Consider the following 22,587-nt stretch of genomic DNA (forward strand, 5'->3'; position numbering starts at 1 on the left):
AGTATCTGTTCTTCAGATGCGGCACTTCCATTTCTCTTTCTCTTTCAGTAGAGAAATCCTTCACGACTGAGACAATTTTTTATTTTTGTACCTTTTCTCCACATTAAAAACCGACCCTGGTGTCTAACTCTGTCCCGTGGGGAGGCATTGTAAATAGGTACAATATAATATATACCTAGTAAGTATAAATTCTTATTTAGTTATCTCCCTTTGAAATTTTTTCTAAAAAAATGGCTGGGGCATTCCTTGAATACTTGCAAAATTTGTTTTTCTTATGTGATTTTTGGAATATGATATTTTCATTTTGTCATTTGTTTGGTGTGAATAAGAGTTTAAATAAAAATTCTTTTTATATTTTTGTGTTAAAGCAGCATTATTCTATTTCAACATAGGTTGGTCTGTGCCATCTTATGTGAATTGATTTCTGCACTCAATTTTTTTTATTATAAATAAGTCATTTTCATCAGTATCATCTTTTGTAGTGTGTTAATCTTTCCTTTGATTCCAGTTTCTCCTAGCTTTTTTTTTTTCTTTTTAAGAAAGATTTTGAAACTTGTAAGAGCTCTTACAATTATTGGTACCCATATTTTCTTCACTCTCCTCAGATGCTGCATTATATATATTTTTTTTTTGCCTCCTTGAATTTCACATATTGGTATGGTGAAATTTATTATTATTATTGCTTTGTTTAAAAGTATATCAAGCCCACTATCTTTACTACAAGAAAATGTTTAACATTTTACCTGGCAAAACCTTTTATGTTAAATAGATTTTTTAAATTGATATGTTTTCTTTTATACATCATGACATATGTAAAAGTTGAAACATTGTTCGATCATATTACAATGTAAATATTTTCTGTATTTCTGTATGTAAGAAAAATAAAATGAAACAAGGAATGGCCAAAATATAAGAAAAAAAAAAAACTTATGTAGGGAGAATTGATATTTTTTTCATCTGAAATAAGAGGTAAAAAAAACTTAGGGCAATTTTGATCCTAGAAGACATTTTGGTTTTTGTCCATATATTAAAAAACAAAAGTAAAGAAAAATCTGTATGATGTATGCATCTGTGACTAAACAAAAATATCATATTCTAAAAATCACATAAATTGATCAAATAGTTTTAGTTTTATAAAGAAAATCATTTTTAGTGCTCATGCACTTATGTTATCGTGCTATTTTTTAAAAATGCTTTGCCAATCTTTCCACATGTTGCAAAGGAAGCTCTAAATGACTGCAGATCTGATAAGTTTAGAACTTTAGAGGTTTACCATAAGGTCTTTTATCATATTTAATGTGGCCAAACTAGTTCATTCTAGTTTTTTCAATAACTGTTATTTAATTTATTTTTATTAAAGTTTTTTTTGTTTTGTTTTTTGTTTTTGTATTTTTGTAATTTTATACAAATTGAAATCATTTTCACTATCTGTTTCTCTTCCCCAATTTATTTATTTCAGAGGTTGATAGACAAAAGCAAAGTGACATGTATTAAATGGATTCCCGGATCACCCAACCAATTTCTAGTTTCGCATGCAAGTGGACAAATCTACGTCTACAATGAAGACCTTCCTTGTGGCGGCGCACCCCCACATTACCAGCCTTTCAAACAAGGTGAAGGCTATGCAATATACACATGTAAAACCAAAAGTACACGGAATCCCTTATACCGCTGGCTGGTTGGACAGGGGCCTATTAATGAATTTGCTTTCTCTCCGTGTTCACGATTCCTTGCTGTAGTCGGACAAGATGGATACCTCAGAGTATTCAATTATGATTCCATGGATCTTGTCGGGTCCATGAAGAGCTACTTTGGTGGACTTCTTTGCGTGTGTTGGTCTCCTGACGGAAAATACCTAGTGACCGGTGGAGAGGATGATTTAGTTACTGTCTGGTCATTTCATGAAAAAAAGGTTATTTGTAGGGGAGAAGGACATCGGTCTTGGGTTAATGTGGTGGCCTTTGACCCCTATACGTCAAATTTTTCTGACACTGAAGGCTGTGATTTTAGTGGTAGCGATGAAGAGTTTCACTATGGGACAATACACAACCATGAGGGGAAAATTGAAAATTCTGGTCATGAGACGAGCACGTTAAATCGGTCACGGACTGGGTCGAATAAAAGTGTTACAGACAGTCGGACAACAAACTTTACATCGTATCGTTTTGGTTCTGTTGGCCAGGACACAATTTTATGCCTTTGGGATCTGACGGAAGATGTTCTCAAACAACCCTTAGGGCGTGCAAGGACGAGCACGATTATCGGACCAAATGTTTTTAACTATATGCCACGCTGTAATAGTCTGCCGAACTCTCAAAAGTCTAATTCCTTGAACACACAGGTGCCAGTTGTTGATGGGAATTCGCTACCAAATGCTTCTGTTAATATCACTGCAAAATTTGCCACTTTGTCCCTTGGGGACAGAAAAGATAAAGATCATGATAAAAAGGAACATAAGAGAAATTTAAGTTTGGCTGGCAGGAGCAGCGAAAAAGTTAGCTTATTAAAAACCACTATACGGCCAATTGATGAGTCTTTAAAATTGCTTGGAACTCCCGCTTGTCCACGCTTAGATGAAATTCCAATTTTGGAACCTCTTATATGTAAAAAAATAGCACATGAGCGCCTAACAGCTTTAGTTTTTAGAGAGGAGTGCATTGTTACAGCATGCCAGGAAGGCTTCGTTTACACATGGGCTCGGCCAGGGAAAGTGGTAAGTTCTTCTTGTAGTAAGACTACATTTCTTTCTCTTCTTTGAACTTTTATCCGTGTTTTTTTTTTTAATGTTATTATTATTATTATTGTTGTTATTGATGGAGAAAAAAACGTACGAATCGGAGATTATCAACTATCATACTCAAGAGAATTTGATTTATATCTTTCTATTCAATTATACCAAATTTCCACGACTAATGATTACTACACTATTGTCCCAATGACTACTGTACACACAATTAACCCTTATCCTTGAGTGGCCTCCGGGTCTTGACATGTGGTGACCCCTTTGTAAAAATGGAAAAAAAAAAAAAAAATATTCTAAAAACAATTTTTATTTTTTTGTTTTTGTTTAAAACTTAATTTTCTATTGCTGGTGCAGCTGCAAAATATAGATGAAAATATCAAAATGAGTTAATCGAAATCTTTGACACGATACATAAAAGGGAAAACTAAGAAGTTTTTCCAATTAAAAAGAAAATTATATCAACATTTAAATAACCACCACCACCAACAACAACAACAAACAAAATTTCACATTTTTACAAGATTTTAGAATTAGAATCTGTCATTGTATCAGAATCAGGAATTTAAAACAGAATCGGTAATTGTATCAGAATTAGAGAAAAAGATTAAAATCATCCCATCACCAAGTGATATATATATATATATATATATATATATATATATATATATATTCAAAATGGTGTAATGTAAGCAAGCAATAAGGTATTTGCAACTTCTCTTCCAATTTCCAGGATTTTTTTTAATCATCTCCAATCTCCAAACATATTTCATTTCCTTGTGAAGGATTGATTGTTGCTATTTCTTCTGATGAGTTAAGGGCAAAATAGATTCACTAATTGATATAATAATTAAGTGATTGATTTTGTGCTACGAAACAGATACTGTCAAGAATTGTAAATGTCAACTGAATTAAAGGAATAAATTGTAAGATGGTCAACATCATGAATTTTGGAATCTAGACTTTTGTCATTCATTCATTATATGCTCTGTAATTACATCGAGCTTCTTAAAGAAGGATTATTATATATAAAAATGTATTATAAGTGAATAAAGAATATTTCCACAGAAATATATATATATATATATATACTAGCAAAAGTACCCGTCATTGACTGGGTTCAAAAACAGCCTACAGAAAATGGACTCTGATTTATGAAAGTATTGTAAGTTATGAAAAGGAAGGGTTGTAATGAGATAGCTTCGAATTTGAGGGTATCAAAACCAAAGCAAAATATGATGAAAGTAAAAATAAAATAGATAAACCCCATAATTTATTATACCATACATGTTCACACTGAAACACTTATCACAATATTCTGTGGATCTATATTAAAAAACCTTGTTAAACTTTGTGACATAATTCCATTCTATGGAGTTCAGGCGCGAACGAACACCCCATAATTTTATTATATCATATTTCTTTAAACTGAAACATAATTATCAAAGGATACTTACGCAGATTGATATGAAAAGTTTTATTAAAGTGTGTGTCTATTTTCATTCTATGGAGGCTATGCGCGAACGCAGACCCCACAACTTTATTATACCATCCCTATTCAAGTTAAAACATACTTATCAAAGTATTCTTATGTACATCTATATCAAAAACACTTGTAAACGTTTTTTTTTTTTTAATTTTTAAATTTTTTATTTCCATACTTTGTGGACCAGGCACGAACGCAGACCCCACAATTTTAATGAACCACTGTTCTGCCAGATCAAACATACCCATTCCTGTGTCTCGAAACATCTTCTATCATTATATGTAATCAGTTTTTTAAAATAGTCAACCATATAGGAGCCTATTCGTGACCAGACACACACAGACACACAACTTTATATTATATATATATATATATATATATATTGTACTAGGTTCAACTATCATCATGGATCAGTAGGGCAGTTCGATTTTGGAACCCACGTGAGGCAATGGTGATGATAGTTGGGGTTTGACATAGAAAAGACCTACACAAAATATTTTTCTCAAAATCGTTATCTTTGCTTGAGGAAATGACTTTAAAAGTTGAAAAATTGACGCTATTAAAAGTTTTTCGGTGAATTGTTAAGAAGGTCCCATCATCAAAACAATCCGTACTGTTAAGAAAATGGAATCATTATTTAGAATATGTTTTAAACTACATTTTTAAATAAAACGAGTGAGGATAATGAATTAATAAAATAAATATTTTACGTTCTAACCTTCCAGAGGTTGAAACCCAATTACAGGAGACTAAACCAGACCTTTTATTTTTAAGTGAAACTGGCATTGAACAGGCTATTTCCCTAGAAGAGTTTGCAATTACAGGATACTCTAACTTAACTTCTAAATCTGACCCCCAAGATCGCCATGGGCATGGAATATGTGCCTATATTAGGGATAACTTTCCATGTGGTAGGGACATCTCCCGGGAAGATCCTAACTTACCCTATATGTGCTTCCGGGTTGCTTTAGCTCACACTACGGCATTTATATTTACTCTCTATCGCCCCCATAACAGCGGAGTTACTATCTTTCAAAGCATATCTGAGAAAATTGACCAAGTCCTATCTGCTTATCCTTCAGCTAACATTCACGTATGTGGTGACTTCAATGTTCACAACGTCGAATGGTTGACCCACTCTAACAAGACCGATGATGAGGGGAGGTTCTGTCATGATTTCTCCATTGCCTATGACCTCACTCAGATTGTTCAGGAACCCACCCGTGTGCCCGACAATGACGGCCATTATGCGAGCCTACTAGACCTTTTTCTCACAACTTGCCCTGAACTATGTTCAGTTTCTGTTCTGTCGCCTCTTGGATCTTCTGACCACTCTGTTGTATCAATTAAGATAAAAATGAAATGTTATAAGTCCCCAGACGTACCTCTCCATCGTAAAGTATATCGATACACTAAGGCTGACTGGGATAGCTTCCGTACATTTATATCTGATCTACCTCTGCATTCCATGTTTAAAAAGGATGTGTCCTCTATAGTATTAGACCTGACGGAATGATTAATTGTAGGTATTGACCGTTTCATACCCTCAAAAAAGTTTCAGAAAAAACCTAACAGCCAGCCATGGTTCTCTCCAGAATGTGCTGCTGCCATTGCACACAGAAATCACTTTTTCCACTGTTTCCAACGTAATAGATGTATGAAAACTAAAGCCGCTTTCAGGATTGCCAGCAACCATTGAAAGAAAGTAATAAAGAATGCAAGAGAGTTGTATGCTCAATCTGTTAAATCCAAAGTAGCTGAGCAGCGGCTTGGTTCCCACCAGTTTTGGCAAATAGCAAACAGAATCCTGAACAGAAGCGTGTGCTCCATCTCAACTATTATCAATGGACCTGAGGTAATCTCGTCAGCATCAGACAAAGCCAAACTCTTTGTCAAGAACTTTGCAGCTAATTCTACCCTTTGCGATCAAGGCCGCCAACCCCCAATATTTCCTCCTGTATCAGAAAACCCGCTATGTGATATACGTATATCTGTACGTGATGTTGCCAAGCTAATCAAAAACCTTGATTCCAGTAAAGCAACTGGCCCTGACGGTATTCCAATTATAGTACTCAAAAAACTTTAACCTGAACTAGCGCCCATACTTACAAAACTGTTTAACCGTTGTCTTAAGGAGAATAGTTTCCCATCTCCCTGGAAAATCTCATCAGTATGTCCTGTATTTAAGAATTCAGGTGATCGCTCATCCCCCTCTCAGTACAGGCCAATAAGTTTCCTGTGCGTCATGAGTAAGTTGCTGGAATCTGTGTTAAATACAGAAGTAATCAAACATCTCAACAAAAATAACCTTCTTAGTGACACTCAATATGGTTTCCGTTCTGCTAGATCTACAGCAGATGTGCTTACAGTTATATCTCATAGGATTAGCAAATCTCTCGACGGAGGTAACCTTTCTAGGGCAATTGCTCTTGACATATCTAAGGCCTTTGATAGGGTATGGCATAAAGGTTTACTTCATAAGATCTCTAGCTATGGTATTGCTGGAAATGTCTTCTCAATTATTAAATCATTTCTTTCTGATAGGTTCATAAGAGTAGTAGTTGAGGGGCAAAAATCAGAAGTTCACAGTATTAATGCCGGTGTCCCTCAGGGGTCCATCCTAGGCCCAACTCTTTTCCTGATCTACATTAATGATCTTCCAAATCACATCCTTACATCATTTGTAGACATCTATGCTGACGACACTACCATTTATGGTAGCACATCTAAGACAGTAAACGACCAAGTTCTCTCCAATTCTCTCTCCTCTGATCTTGAGCACATAGTACAATGGGGTAAGGAGTGGCTGGTTACTTTTAATGCATCTAAAACCAAGCTTCTCTCTTTATATCATCAACATTCTGATCCACATCTGGCATCAATTGAAATGAATGGCTCTCGTCTTCAGGAGGCCTCAAGTTTTGACAAGCTTCTTGGCTTGACCATTACTCCTGATCTTAAATGGAACACGTACATCAAATCTGTTGCCAAGGCCGCTGGAAAAATGGTGGGATCTTTCTATCGATCCGGTAGATATCTCACTGCTGATGCTATTCTCTATCTATATAAGAGCCAGGTACGTCCAAGGATGGAATACTGTTGCCACATCTGGGCAGGAGCTGCTAGAAAGGACTTGTCCTGCCTTGATAGAGTTCAAAATAGACTTCGTAGCCTCATAGGAGATGTCCTTTTCTCTTCCTTGCAACCTCTATCTCACAGAAGAGATGTTGCGAGTTTGTCTCTGATGTATCATTATTTTCATGGAAAGTGTTTGACTGAGCTTCAATCTATGGTCCCCCCTCGCCAAACTTTCACAAGAAACACTCATCTAGCTGTAAACACTATCAATAATTCCCCCCACTCTTTATCTGTGCCTAAACCTAAACGTAGATTCCATGAACAAAGCTTCTTTCTTAGAACTGCACGCCTGTGGAATTGTCTTCCGTTTTCCTGCTTTCCGGCTGACTACAATATGGTTGTCTTCAAGTCTAACGTAAATAAGTTCTTGATGAGCCGTTCCATATAAGTTATCAAATTTACCAAATTTTCATTACTAATGATTACTATATTGTCCAATTTCTACTGTACACTCTTTAACCCTTATCCTTGAGTGGCCTCTTGGCCTTGATAATGTGGTGATTCCTATGTAAAAAAAAAAAAAAAATATTAACTTTAAAGGCAAAATTGTTTTTTTTAAATAATAGCAACCAAAGTTCGCTTTTTCATTTCAGGAACTTTTTTGGGTGGGAACATTTTAGATTTCACCGTTGTAAACACACGCTCGTTATTTCTGTTGAAAATTAACGTTTGTTAATTTGAAAACATTACGATTTGGGCTTAATTATTTCGAAAGGAAAAACGAAAAAGACTTATTTAAAATATATATTATTATATTTCAAGTATCTTCAATAAATTTAAACATAACCTAATATTTATTATCAAATTCTATTTGAAATTTTTATTAAAATATAGTAATATTCCAGTTTTATATTAATAATAATAATAAAAAAATAGCTATACAATTTTATTCTACACATTCTTTACAAAATATAACCACATAAATTTTTAAGTTTTTCTACTTAATTAAAAAAAGATTAGTGGAAAATGTTTATTTCTTTTATTTTTAGGGAGTAATTGTTTTTATGCAGTAGTTTCCTTCTAAAATTATAGTTTTAAAATCAGATAACCCACAAAGGTTAATACGAGTAAATAAGGAAACTGCTTTAAAGGTTTTTTCGGTAGTTGTGCATCTATGTTATTGCGCTAAAATAACTTTGTTATTTAGAAAGCCATTCTTAACATGGATAGGATAGAAGTGTGTTGTAACTATTCTGTACTTTCACCTAACAATTTAATAAACAAAAATATCATAAAAATTTAATTTAATTTGAAAATACTATTAAGAATAGTATGGTAACATAGATGCACAAGCACTGGGTTTCAAAACTCTAAACACTCGTTTAAAATGGCACCGCTGCAGCAAGAATGAACCTCTTTATGGATAAATTCATGTTATCGAAGGAGGAGCTAAAATCTGCTAAAAATGTCTAAACTAAACACTACTATGCCTCTGATTTAGTTTAGTCCTCTCTCTTCAATACATCTAATTCAACTCTACAAAGTTTTTTATTATTTCTTATAACTAACACTTATTTTTTTACGTATGAAACTGGAAGATAGCCTAAAACAGTTTCCTTCAGTTATAATCCATTTATTTATTTTACTTTTCAAATTAAAATGTCAGTAAAAGCACAATGTTCAGTTTTAACCCGTGGTTCACAAAATTTGCTGGTCCACTTTGTCGTTTCGATGAAAAAGCACCCCAAACTTCATGACAAGTCATCCAGTTTAGTTATTTCCTCGAAAACAGTTATCCCCATTTAAAAAATAGTGAGATTTCTAAGTTAATTCATAAGTAATTAGTATTTGGTAAGCAGTTAATCACCAATTGCTCTTGTTAAGGGAACGTTATATAGGATAGAAGGTCAATATATTTTGCTATAAGAGGGCCGAACAGATTGACAGGAAATCTCTTGCAGCAACCAAAGTGAAAAGAATGAAGGAACAGCTAGACAGACTGTTTGATATATCTTCTTGTAGCTGTAAACTTTCCTATCTTGCAATGTGATGACTTTGCAGTAAAGTGCAAGACAGAAAATTGTCAAAAAAGTCTGCACTTGTCCTCCTAACAAGGAGGTAAAATTAATTCTATAGATTCACCTACAATTAATTATGTTCTTTTCTGTGGAACATAAAATAAAATAATATATTGGTATTTATTATGTATTCTGGTTCTATTATTAAACGTGCAAATTTTCCAATTTCCAGGTTCCTAGAAGAACTGTCATTCAGAGCAATTTTTAAATTAATTGATGGAACAACAAAAAGCCTAACAACATTTACTGGTCCTTTGGGGAAACTTTGTATCAATAATTATCAAGATTTGCCTCAAGTGGAATTTTGAAAAATTAGTGCCCGTCCCGATCATTATTATCTGACAGCAGAAGAAACAAATAATTTAAGTGAAGACCAGAGGTTACTTTTTGAGTATGTTGTTGGCATTTCTTGAGGAGAAGTTAACCTAAGATATGCAGCTTAGAAAATTGGGCCCTTGAATAAAGCAAGATGGCTAACATTAACCACAAGATTAATGTGTTTATGGACCAGAGGTGTCTATCCTCAAACACTATGATAAATTAAACATTCTGATTAAATTTATCATCCAAGTGTATGCAGTTTTTTGGTTGGAGATCAAAATCTACAATAATTTGTTAACCAACAACAGTATATTTTAATATGATTCAGAGAACAAAACAGTTAACTGAAATCCAAATTACTGTTTTAAACAGTTTAAAATATAGTGCTTTTGCACTACTTCCGGAAAAAAATAATATTGATGATAAACTCAGATGAATTGGATGTGAGAGAAGAGGGCATTCAAACAATTTTGACCATTAGGTAAATAGATATTCATCCATTAAATTTTATTAGTTTTCTCAATTCATCCAAACAATAGTCAGTTTTATTCATATTATATCATAAAAAAAAAATAATAATAATTGTTTTTTTTATGTTTTTTTTTTTTCCAGAAATAATGAACAAATAAAAAATACTGAAAAAGATTACTGCTATCAATTTTGCAGCCACACACTGGTCAAATTTGATTGATTTTTTTCAAAACGTTGTATATGGGCAGGAAGCAAGACATAGACACATTATTAAAAAGTCATTGTGTGAGCAAATTAGACCTTCATTTTCCTCAAAAGGAAATTATAAAGAACAATTTAGTTCTATTGCAACAGTTTTTATTATTGCATTTAAAAAAACTTAAAATACATGGTTCTGTAACTTGTATCAAGTTGTTATAGTGTGTAATACATCTCCACATATCTTTTTGTATTGTGAAATTTAAGACTTATTTGCTAATTAGCTTTTTTTACAATTTTTGTTTAATCAATGCAGTAAAAGTTGAGATATTTTGCTAGTTGTGATTCATAATTAAAATTATAATTCATGTATTTATTTTTCTTTCAATGTATTTCATATAAATATATCAATTTAAATTGAATTTTTTATAAAAATAGTGAAATTTCAAAGTCAGTGTTGTGTAAAATGCTATGAAAATAACGGATTTCTCAACATTTTTCCACGCGATTTTAAAAATTAAATGCTCAATTTTCTGTTCAAGATGGGAATCTAATTTTTGGTATCTGTTCTTATCACATCAAATCACAACTATCATCACCAGTGCCATCTTGATTTTCTGAAAAAAGTTGCAAATCAACCTGCCCTAATGGATCAGTTGAGCTGGCTCCGCCTGTTTAGTTGATCACATCTCGAATTGAGGCTGACCATTCCCGACGATCCGATGCTGCTATAGCCATGAGCATGAGCAGATCGCAGTTCAAGGAACGTAGACTGTAAAGGTGAGGGCCCAGAATCGACTCGGCATCTTGTTTCACCATCTTGATTCACAATTTCAGCTGTCAGATGCAATGTCTCTTCTAGTCCTGCGGTGGAGCCAGGTCAATAACTCCACCTCTCCCCCCCTCTCTCTCTCCACACACACACACACACACACACACACACACACACACACACACACACACACACACACACACACACACACACATATGTGTGTGTGTCTTTAATGTTTCTTTAAAACTATTTAAAAAAAAAATTGTCCTTTGTAGGAACATTATTTTGTCAGTAAATCAATTAATCTCCCATATTGCTGAATAGTTTTACTTGCATGAACAAAGAATAGTACCAATGTTCTTAAGGGGATCATCAGTTGTTTACCATGAAACACTGTTTCGGGATATATACACACACACACACACACACATATGAGGTGCCTTAAGTTTCGAAACTTTTTGTACAGGCATTTAAAATTGTTGTAAACTCTTGAAAATTCAGTATGTTATTGCTATACATCTTTTGAGATGACCGACCAATTTTTATGGTTTGAGGTTCAAATGAACAGCTACAGCAGGAATTGGAATACACCCTATAAAAATCTGATTGTCGCAGTTGGTGAATTTCAAAAATGCAGTCTAGGTATGAGGACACTTTAGAACAATATGCAATAAAATTCTGTTTTAAACTTGAAAAAATGCCACAACAACATATGGAATGCTTCAGACTGCTTTTGGACCTTTCTCCATAAATCGAGCATCAGTTTATAAGAGATTCAAAGAAGGCAGGGAGTGTGAGGAATGATGAGAGGTGTGGGAGGAGTAAGAAAGTCAGAACAGAGTTGATTGGCCAAATAAAGGATTCCATGGATAAGGATCATTGTTTATCTATAAAGGCAATAACTGCTCAGTTTGATATCAGTGAGAGAACTGTACACACAATTATTTATGAGGAACTGTAGTGTGCTATCAATAAAAGTGCCCATACAAAAACAGTCTGGAAATTTATCGAAAGCATTTTGTGTGTGTGTGTATATATATATATATATATATGATTTTGGTCTTTGCCAGAAGGTCACGGTTCTCAAATACTCTCTTCCTTAGCCTTGAGAAAGCCCCACTGGCACAGCTGAGACGGTGTTGTATTTCATCATCTATGTTGGCTTTTGATGATAGGATGCTGCCTAGGTATGGGAAGTGGTCCACATTTTCCAGTCTAAGGTGCTGCGCTTTATAGTAATGACCTAAATCAAGCTGCTGAGGATAAACGCAAGCACAGAAAGGACAGATTATTAACCAGACACACCCAACCCCACCCCACCACCACTACCTTTATCTGTCCAAATTGCACAAGACAAATTGGGTCTAGGATTGGGTTCTATGCTCACCTGAGGACCCACAGAAGCCACAACGGAGGACAGTCTTACTCGGACACGAGTGACCGCCGATGATGATGATGATACATATATATATATATTATATATTTTATTTTATTTTTAGTGGCATGGTAAGGCCACAGGGGAGACAACTAAGCAAAAAACAAAACAAAAACAAAGCATAATTCATCCTAAAGCAGCTAAACTAAAGCTAGCTTGGCAAGGCACTATATATACAAATGTGGACAAATTTGGGCATATTTTATTGGTTTGAAAATATAGGTTCTTTTTTACATAAAGTTTTGGAACTCCATGCAATTAGGAAATAGTTAATTGTATCTTGTATTCTTTTATTTTTGAACAATAAGTATTGGCATTATTCCCCCTCGTGTGTGTGTGTGTGTGTGTGTGTGTGTGTGTGTGTGTGTATATATATAATCTGCTCATGCATCAGCTATCAATAGTTAATTGGCAATCAAAATAAATAGCATAGTGGAAATCAGCAGGTTCTGCCTTTAAATGACAGTTTTTTTTGGGGTGGGTTTCTATTATAATTTAAAGGATTTTTTTTTATATAGAGACAAACTCTTGACTAAAAATAAACTGACATGCATGTCATCATGACAAATTCTTTCATTGAAACAGCAAAGGAGAGTTGTCTGCTAATTATCAGAATTCCAACTGTCTTATCAATTTTTACCAAATTACATTTTTATATATATATACTATACTACCCATGACCTGTTGTCGGTATATGTTATAGCTAGCTATGGAAGTGAGTATATAGAATTAATGTATAAATGCGCAAAAATTAAATGCACACACACAAAAACAATATAGAATACATTGGATAATAAAGGTCTTAACATCATTGCCCTTAAATTAAATGAAAAATTCTTCATATAAGAGGGGTGTAATCCATTGAAAAAAATTGAAAAAAAAAATACAAGGAAGGAGTGTGCATTGTATATGGACACCCTAGTTTTTTTTTTTTTTGTATGTATGTTAACAGCCTTAAAAATATCAAGAAATAATAAAGTAATATTTAATGGTGAGACCTTTTCTAAGCAAATCTTGGTATTTGTGCAGCATTTGAATCCAACGACTTTGCTCAAAACATGTCATGCGCTCAGGTTTGACTGTAATCTGACATAAGACTCCGATTAATGTGTGGCAAAAGAGCAGATGATCCTTGGGGAAAATATTGGAAGAAAAAAAAAAATCCTTAACATACCCTCAAACAGCCATTCCTAACAACTTTATACAAGGTGAATATCTCTACCTTGAATCAACAGTCAGTTGCAGACGCCAGGAGCTTCTCAGGTTATCTTTTCGAGTTTATGTGGAGATAGAAATTTGGTGATGATCCTTTTTATCTTCATCTTAAACCATATATCAGAAGCCACCCAGTAGGCAAAATTCCTTTCACATCCACTGTCTCTTCTCATCATGCTGCTGTAACATCATCTGATACAACCATAGAAAAGTCTGCCTGATCATAAGGGAATATCTTGGCTGTCTTAATTTAATTTCATTGAAAAAAATCGGTTGCCCAACCTTACAGGAAAAAAGGTTCATGAAAAGAAAAAAAAGTTTACTTTACCTTAGCTACAAATTTAAAGAAAAAATAAAAATAAAAAAAATATATATATATATATAATAAATGGCAAACACTTGTGTGTTTTTAAAACCTTTATTAAAAAAATATGAAACAAAAACTTCTGTTTTATTAATTTTGTTCAAATTTTTTTTTTTTTACCAAAAAAAGTTGGTTGGGAAAAAAAATTAAGTAACCAACTTGTTTATTTATTTTTTTTTTTCACTTTCAATTTGTTACAAGAATAAAACAGAAATTGTTACGGTAGGTAATTGTTTCTTTTTTATTTTTGTTATATTTTTTTTTCTCGTGATTTTATTATATTTATATGCTTTATTCAGCATTTTCCTTGAGTAGTGTTGTTACGATTTGATATTTGGCAACACTTGGTGAAAACCGGCGGTTGATGTCATGTTCTGAGCAAAGCCGAGTGGCCAGTTAGTTACATCTGGTTCCAATTCTGCACGAGTACCCAAATCTTAATCATCCCCCACACACACGTTTTGAAGTTTTATGTATTTTTAAAATGTTTGGAATTTATTACCCCCCCCCATTCTCTCTCTCCATCTCTTCTCCCCTCCCCCCTATTCCCCACCCCCACAACCAATCTTGAAAAAATGCTAACGATTATGTGTCTCGTTTACCGATGCATGGCCAAGAAGTGGATGCTCATTTTACGTTAAATTTATATAGGAAAGTGATACCCCCGCTCTAAAGCGTTTAATTTTTCCTGGAAAATTCGTTTTGTTACTTTTTTACTCATATCATGTTTAATGTTTGTGCAAAATGTCAAAAAATTCCAAGTCGTAGTTATTGAGAAAAGTGCGGACAGACGAACGGACAAGGATGAATTTACAAGTCCACCCTCCTTTTGTCGAGGACCAATAAAAACATTTATATTGTATAAAATTATAAAAACTTCTACTTATATTGTTTCAAGCTGATTTTAGTAATTTTGTCATCTTTAAACTGCCAATGACAAAATATATAAAAGACATTAAATTGTAAACATTTGTTTTTGTTTGAAAACGCTTCCAACTTGCAATGAAAAATACAAATAAAATTCATAAAATGCAGATGAAAAAAAAAAAAAGCGAAAGGGATTTAGTTTTTTTATTTGCATATTTTAAACACGAAAAAAATTTTCGATTTAAAAAAAAAAAAATGCTTTAATGGCTTTATTTTTATGTATTTATGCAAGCGCAGAATTTTTCAAACCAGAAGCTGTAAACCGGAAACAGTTTCAATGCTCAAGCAAGATGATTTGAGATATATATATATAGAAGCAAACAGTTAATAAAATATGTTAAAAAACACTTTGAAATGAGTAAAAAACATATTTAATCTGAAAAGGAAACACTAGATAAATGGATAGTCCTTAATCCGCGGAGTTTCGAAGAAATACTTTCCTTCTCATCACAGGGTAGGAATTAGCAAAATGCAGGATTGGATTTTGCATGCAGAAGTATTTGATGAAACAACAAGTAAGTCAAAGATCTTACTTGAAAACAAAAAAAAGTGAAGCAGAGGGAATATGGTAAAGAAAAAGGTGATTACACACGAATGGATAGTCTGGTGGAAGATAAAAAATCCAGTGACGGTAAAATCCAAATGTAAAACTTCAAAAAAGTTAAAAGAATTTCCATTTGTACAAGTAAAATCCAAGGAGATCCCGTAATTGGAAGAAGATGGTCCATAATAATCCAAAGGCAGAAATCCATGGAATAATTCACAAAAATGTGTACAAGGGAAAAAAAGAAAAGATTCCAATAATATTAATAAAAGAAAAATAAGATGTGCTTTTCACTCTACTTCCGAGACATAAATATAAATAAGAAAGATCTGGGAAGAGAGAAAAAAGAAAAAAAAAGAAAATGATGATAAAATTAAATATAAAATATAAAATAAAGGGAAACAAAAGTCAAAATGACCCAGACAGGAAATGTTAAAGGCGCAAAAAAATATATAGGGCAAAATAATATAGGTCAACTGAAATGTACAGGTCATCACTTAAAAAAATATCAGCAAGAGTTGTTAAACGACACTAAAAGGAAAATATAAATAAATAAAAAAATAAAATATAATATAATAAAATATAAAATAAAATAAGATAAGAATAAAAAAATAAAAATTATTTAAGGGGAGAGGATGGCCGGTATCTGCAAATTCAGGAAAAAAAAAAAAAGTAAGTAAATGCATATAGTAAAATGACAGTGTGGGTAGATTGATATATTAGATAGATAGGAAAGTTTAAAGAATAAAACATATAAAAAATAAAACATATTTATATATCAGAATAAGTTAAGACGATAAACTGTAAAGTTACACTATTACTTTATTACATTATCAAGTCAATAAGAGTTACAGAATGAGGAATAAGGGAAAAACCTCTTTAGACCATGGCATTTCGAAGCTAAATGCTTCTCATCAGAAGAAGAAAAAAAAATCCTGTATTATACAAAAGTAAAAGACAACACCAACTTTAAAAACATTGAAATTAGAAATGGGAATATCAATATACAGTAGAACTACGAGATACAGTGGCCCTAGGATACGTTTTTTTTAGGTTACAATGTAGAATACAATGTTTTTCCGGCTCCTGGTTGTGGTATTTGCCCCGCCTTACGGTGTTATTTATAATGTTATTTGATTATATATACATGTGTATTATGCACTGTACTGTATTTTGTTACCAATTTTTAATGACGTATCCCAGGGTTCTACTGTATATAGAAACATACAAAATTGATATTTTTAGTTTTTTTTTTTTTTTTTTTTTTTTTTTAATGCATGCCCAGAATTCAACCTAATTAAAAACCAAACTACAGAAAAATCTTTATGATGTATGTACATGTTATGGAACAAAAATGTCATATTCCAAAAATCACATAAATTGATCATTTATTTTCTTTTTTTTTCTTTTTTTTTAACTGAGAAAATCAAATTTTATGAGGAAGTGAGATGGATCTACCATGTTTTATAAATCAGACAACCCAATTCAACTATGGAGATTTTTTATTTTGTAATGGCTGCAAAATATTATTAATCACTAAAAATGTGGTTTTCATAGTTAAAAGTAAAAAATACTTAATTTATATGCGTTTTGGAATATGATATTTTTGTTTTGTGACAAGTATGTATATCAAATATTTTCCTGCATTTCTGTTTTTTAATTAGGTTGAATTCTGAATAAGAATCCTTTTTTTTCTTTTTTTTTTAACTATATCATTTATTTGATTTTTTCTTTTTTGCCAAATTATTTTTTTAATAGAATTTTAAAGTTAAATTTAATTATTACAATATCATTTGGTTATTAAATTGATTATTAAACAGATTGCTTACTCATTGTTTTAATATTTATTTATAAAATGATTTGATGTGTATTCCTTCCAAATATTTTCAAGAGAAAAATGTGGCAAAAAAAAGTCAACAAATAATTATTACCAAAGGCAAGAAAAGGTACTTTTCTATTGACCAGCATTTTTTTTTTTTTTTTTTTTTTTTTTTAAATTTTTTAAGTATTTTAAAGTGATTTTATTTACATTTTTTCATTGTTGCCTTCTGAGTCTTATAAACCCAACATATTCAGGATGGTGCCAGATTTTAATCAAAGTGAACCCTCAATACTATGTTTTTTGAATTTTTGAGATGAGGAGTGATAATATTATTTGAGTTATTCGGACTACTGTTCTCACACTAAAGATGAAAACAGTAATCCGAATAATACAAATAAAATTAATGTCATGAAAAAAAATAAACAAAAATATAGCTAAAAAAAAAAAGTGCAGTTTGTTGGGAAATTAAATTTTCAACCAATTGGTGAGTTATTAGGTGTATTTTTACTTAATTTTCGATTTTTCAGTTAAATCTACAACATTGAGTAAAATTAGACACTATATTGAATACAAGATTCAGAAGGTACTAGCTTATAAATTTATTACAACTAGCCCTACTGTTATTTACATCAATAATAATAAAAAGAGCCAAAACCCAAACAAAGCTATTAGGTTGGTGCAAAAATAATGTTGTTTTTTGATGTTCAACTTCAAAAGATCATAACTCCTTTCATAATAAACTTATTAATTGAAATAAGAACCATTAGAATCGACATATTTTTGCCAACAAGAAACAAGTTTATTTATTCTATTAGTACAGTAATCCTCAGTTCAAGGCCGATTCAGCATCATTTGAAGTATTTTTCATGCAGATAGTTGTCAAGGTGTTTGACCGTCTTCATCTTCAAGGCTCTCATCACCATTACAAAATTTCTTGAATCACCATTGTGCCACATGTTTGTTAGTGGTTCCTGGGCCAAATGCATCAGTGATATCACATGGCAGCTTTTCGGCCTAGTTTGAACTGGAATAAGAAAATTGTACGGACTTGAATTTTGTCCATGCTGTCAAAACAAAACAAAAAAATGAATGGAGAGATTGAGAACAGTAACGAATAACAGAATTTGATAGAGTGAAAAATGCGCTTCAAAATAATTTAAAAAAACATAGCTAATATATATATATATATATATATATATATATATATATCAATGAATTAATTCAGAAATCTATAAATATAAAAGCGAAAATGTATGTATGTGTGTTCACTTTTTCTGTGTGTCTACAAAAGGCTTTTTTCAGAGAAGCAGTCGGTCGCCTAACAACTTTTTAAAACTTTTTATATCACATATAAATCGTAATATCTCAGAGTTAACAACGAAGCTCGCCTGTCTACTTAATTTGCTCGACTTCAGGAAGATAAATATTCAACATTTGTCGCTCGCCGCATATGGGTTAGTCTTTTTCCTATAACATCTTGGGAAAATAAAAATAAAAAAAAGCGTTCCCGCAGTAAATGAAATACTATCCCACAATCAAACTTGACCTCATTAAATCAGTAAAATGTGCACCTGCCAAATCCAAGCAATTAAATAAATTCAAACGTGTTTCCGTTAGCATCTCGCAGTGGCCCAATGGTTAAAACCGTCGCACTCTTTTTTTTTCACACTTTAATTTACAACTTTGCCTCAGCGGTTCGGGTTCGATCCTCATACTTACCTACCAAAACATTTTTTTATCATTATTTTAACCCCCCCCCCCCGGGGAGTTTTCACACACACCTCCAAACACCCGGGCAACGCCGGGTACCCCTCGCTAGTCTATTCTATATACAGATTTGCAAACGGACATTGTTTTTTTTTTTTGTTTTTTTTTTTTGATTGAGTTAAACAAAATTCCCATCATACCTTTGTCTCAACTGTTTGTCTTTTTCATATAAATAAAGCGAAACTATGCAAATGCCTGGCCTTCGCTTGGGTAGTATCTGTTCTGTAATTGGTCCTTGGTTAATGTAGGGGAAACCCTTCATACTAAGATAATTACTATTTATTTGGATACTGCTAAAGTGCCCCTTTTTTGGGAGAGCTTCTTTTTCCCCCACATTAAAAACGACCTTGTGTCTAATTTGCTTTCGTGGGGAAGCAAATAAATAAAATGCCTGGTCTTCGGGTTTAAACTTCTGGTCGTATCATACAGTAGCGGTAAGACGTCAGATTTTCTTGCAATTTCGTCATGGGTTCGACCCTGTCTGCTTACTACCACTCTTTTTTTTTTTGCTCACGGTACCAACTCAAGGAAGATAATTTACATGAAAACCATTAGTTTTTAAAGTTATAATAGGTTTGTATTAAACATATATAATTCAAATTATACATTTTAAAAAACGTTTTTAATGTCATAATCTTTTTTATATATATATATATATATATATATATATATATATATATATACTAGCAGATTAGTTCATCTTTGCTCGGGCTGTATGTACTATTAATAACTTTATGTGCATATATATATTAAAAAGCTTGACTTATGTCCGGATAACCTACATCTAAAATTTCAAGTGTTTGGACCCAAAATTGGTGGAGGAGTTTGGTAGAGTCTGCAAATGTCAACTCTTTCAACTTTGACCTCTTGGCAGCCAAATTTTCGCCCAAAAACTGATTAAAAAGCTTGCTGCATGTTTGAATACCCTTTATGTAAAATTTCAAATGTTTAGACCCAAAATTGGTTGAATAGTTTGCTAGAGACCGCAAAGGTTAAATCTTTTGAACTTTGACCCCTTGGCAGCTTAAATTTTCGGCCAAAAACTGATTAAAAACTTGCCCTATGTCTTTAAAATGTCAAATCTTTACGCCAAAAATTGGCTGAGAGGTCAAATTTTTAAAACTTTGACCCCTTAACATTTATTGTTTTGGGCTCAAATCAAGTTAAAAAATCCAAGAAACCTACATTTAAAATTTCAACTGTTTAGACCCAAAATTGTTGGAGGAGTTTGGTAGTTTTCAATGGTCAAATCGTTGAACTTTGACCCTTTGATAGCCAAATTTCTGGCCAAAAACGGATTAAAAAGATTTTCCCAAATCTCAATGCCCCTTATATCAAATCTCGAGTTTGTACGCTGAAAATTGACAGAGTAATTTGGTAGGGAAATGTACATACACAGGGAGACACACAGACAATTTCACTTTTATAGATATATATATATATATATACATACTATTGCCTATGCAGTTATTTTCTTCAGATGTTTGCGGAAACTGTTTAACACTTGACTCATGTCCCATAACATGTTACTTGATTTTCAGAGATGCAAAGAAATTCTTTTGCAACTGTGATCCAAAATTTTTAATATAGGCACATAACATAAATGATGGTACCAAATTTATTTTGGCAGCTCAATTAGCCATAGAGTTCAAATTTTGTTGGAAATTAGAGATGTCATATTCCAAAAATCATGTGAATTGATCAAGTAGTATTTTTAACTAAGATAATCAAAATTTATGCGTAAGTGAGGAAGGACTGTCCTGCATCGCCATCATGAAGAAACAAAGAGAGATGACTCAACAGCAATTAAAACTTTGAAGATCAGCCTGTAATGCCTACAATTTCCCATTAATCACTTAAGAGGGTTTAAAAATTATTTTTTCTATAAAAATAAAACCACTTGATAAATTTGTGATTTTTTTTTTAATATGATTTTTTTGTTTCATCACAGGTCACATACATCATAAAGATTTTTCTGTATTATTGTCTTTCTTTTTATATAAGAGGCATTCTGGAAAACCAACAGTACTCGGTATTAAAGTACATAGTTATGGTATTAAAGTACATAGTTATGGTTAAATGTTTATATTGGCTTTGATGGCTTCAAGCCATGTGGTAGACAATTAAAGACACAGGGTTTATGATGACCCAATCCTGGTGGGCTGCATTAGCAAAATTGGCTACCGATAGAAAATGTTGGAAATCAATCACAATATGTCTGACCTCACACATGAGACAAGATAAAAAATAAGATTAATCAAGACATTTTAAATTAAAATATATTGTAAAGCTACAAAACAAATAATTCTATGGAATGTGTATTCATTCTTTTTCCAGACTGTTATCCTCATCTTTATAGCTGTTGTTTCACGACGTTTTGGCTAGCTAATCCTCTGGCCTTCTTCAGGTGATTAACTGTGATGGGATAGTAATGCTAAGATTTGTAACTCATCCTCAGTAATTACTGCCTTCCATAGTTGTTGTTGTTGTCCCACCACGTTTTGACCAACTAATCCTTTGGCCTACTTAGGTAGGATTGAAACCGCTCTCTTCAGAAAATACTCACCTCATACCGTAGAGAACGCCTCTATCAACTGCACCACAGGTCCCAAAGTTACAGGACTCAGCATTTCTGTTCCATTACGGTTAATCACCTGAAGAAGGCCAGAGGATGTGTTGGTGAAACAAGAGCAACTATGAAGAGTAGGATAACAGTCCGCAAAAAGAATTAATACACAAATTATGAAGCCTCATCTCACAGGATTCCAAAAATAAAAATATATGTATATAATGCTATCGAATGTTTGGTTTATAAAAGAAATTAAAAAATTTAATATGAACACAACCTATCCAAAGATATAACCCAAATCATTGATGAAAGCAATGAAATAAAGTTATATCCTGCACCCTGTAGTTATCAAAGTGTTGGGACGATTAATTGGAAATCCGGAATTGGGAGAGAAAAAAATCGGAACTTGTACCTAATTTCCAGTGCCAAAAATATTTCTTTTTAATTGTTTGTTTTGTTTGAAACATGATTTTCTTTTCTTGATACAAATGATAAAATGATATTTATTGATTTTAAACTACTCACAAAAACTAAAATATATATAAGTCCCCCCCTCACAAATGTATTTTCTATGTTTCTAAAAATATGTGCACATATTACATGTTTTTTTTTTTTTTACTGTAATCCGAGAATAAGAATAATAAATAGAACAAACTCTATAACTAAATATTTGGAGGTTTTAAAAGAATCAGAATCGATAATTGCATTGGAATCAAAAATTTTAAACAGAATCGGTAATTATACAGGGTGTCCAAAAAGTCACTGAAGGGTTTTGAACCTAAATAGATTCTTTACTTTTG

The 22,587-nt window shown here is 32.5% G+C and overlaps 1 protein-coding gene across 1 annotated transcript in view; it reads left to right on the top strand.

Moving 5' to 3' along the window:
- Nucleotides 1-22,587, top strand: part of LOC145268248 (WD repeat-containing protein 20-like) — a 98,325-nt gene that overhangs the window by 37,182 nt on the left and 38,556 nt on the right. Inside the window, exon 3 of the mRNA XM_080123580.1 lies at nt 1,460-2,713. Coding sequence (XP_079979706.1) covers nt 1,460-2,713 — 1,254 coding nt within the window. The remainder of the gene's footprint in view (nt 1-1,459; nt 2,714-22,587) is intronic.

The sequence above is a fragment of the Euprymna scolopes genome, chromosome 43, assembly GCF_053919585.1.
Source record: "Euprymna scolopes isolate OS-2025 chromosome 43, ASM5391958v1, whole genome shotgun sequence".
In the NCBI taxonomy this organism is placed as follows: domain Eukaryota; kingdom Metazoa; phylum Mollusca; class Cephalopoda; order Sepiida; family Sepiolidae; genus Euprymna; species Euprymna scolopes.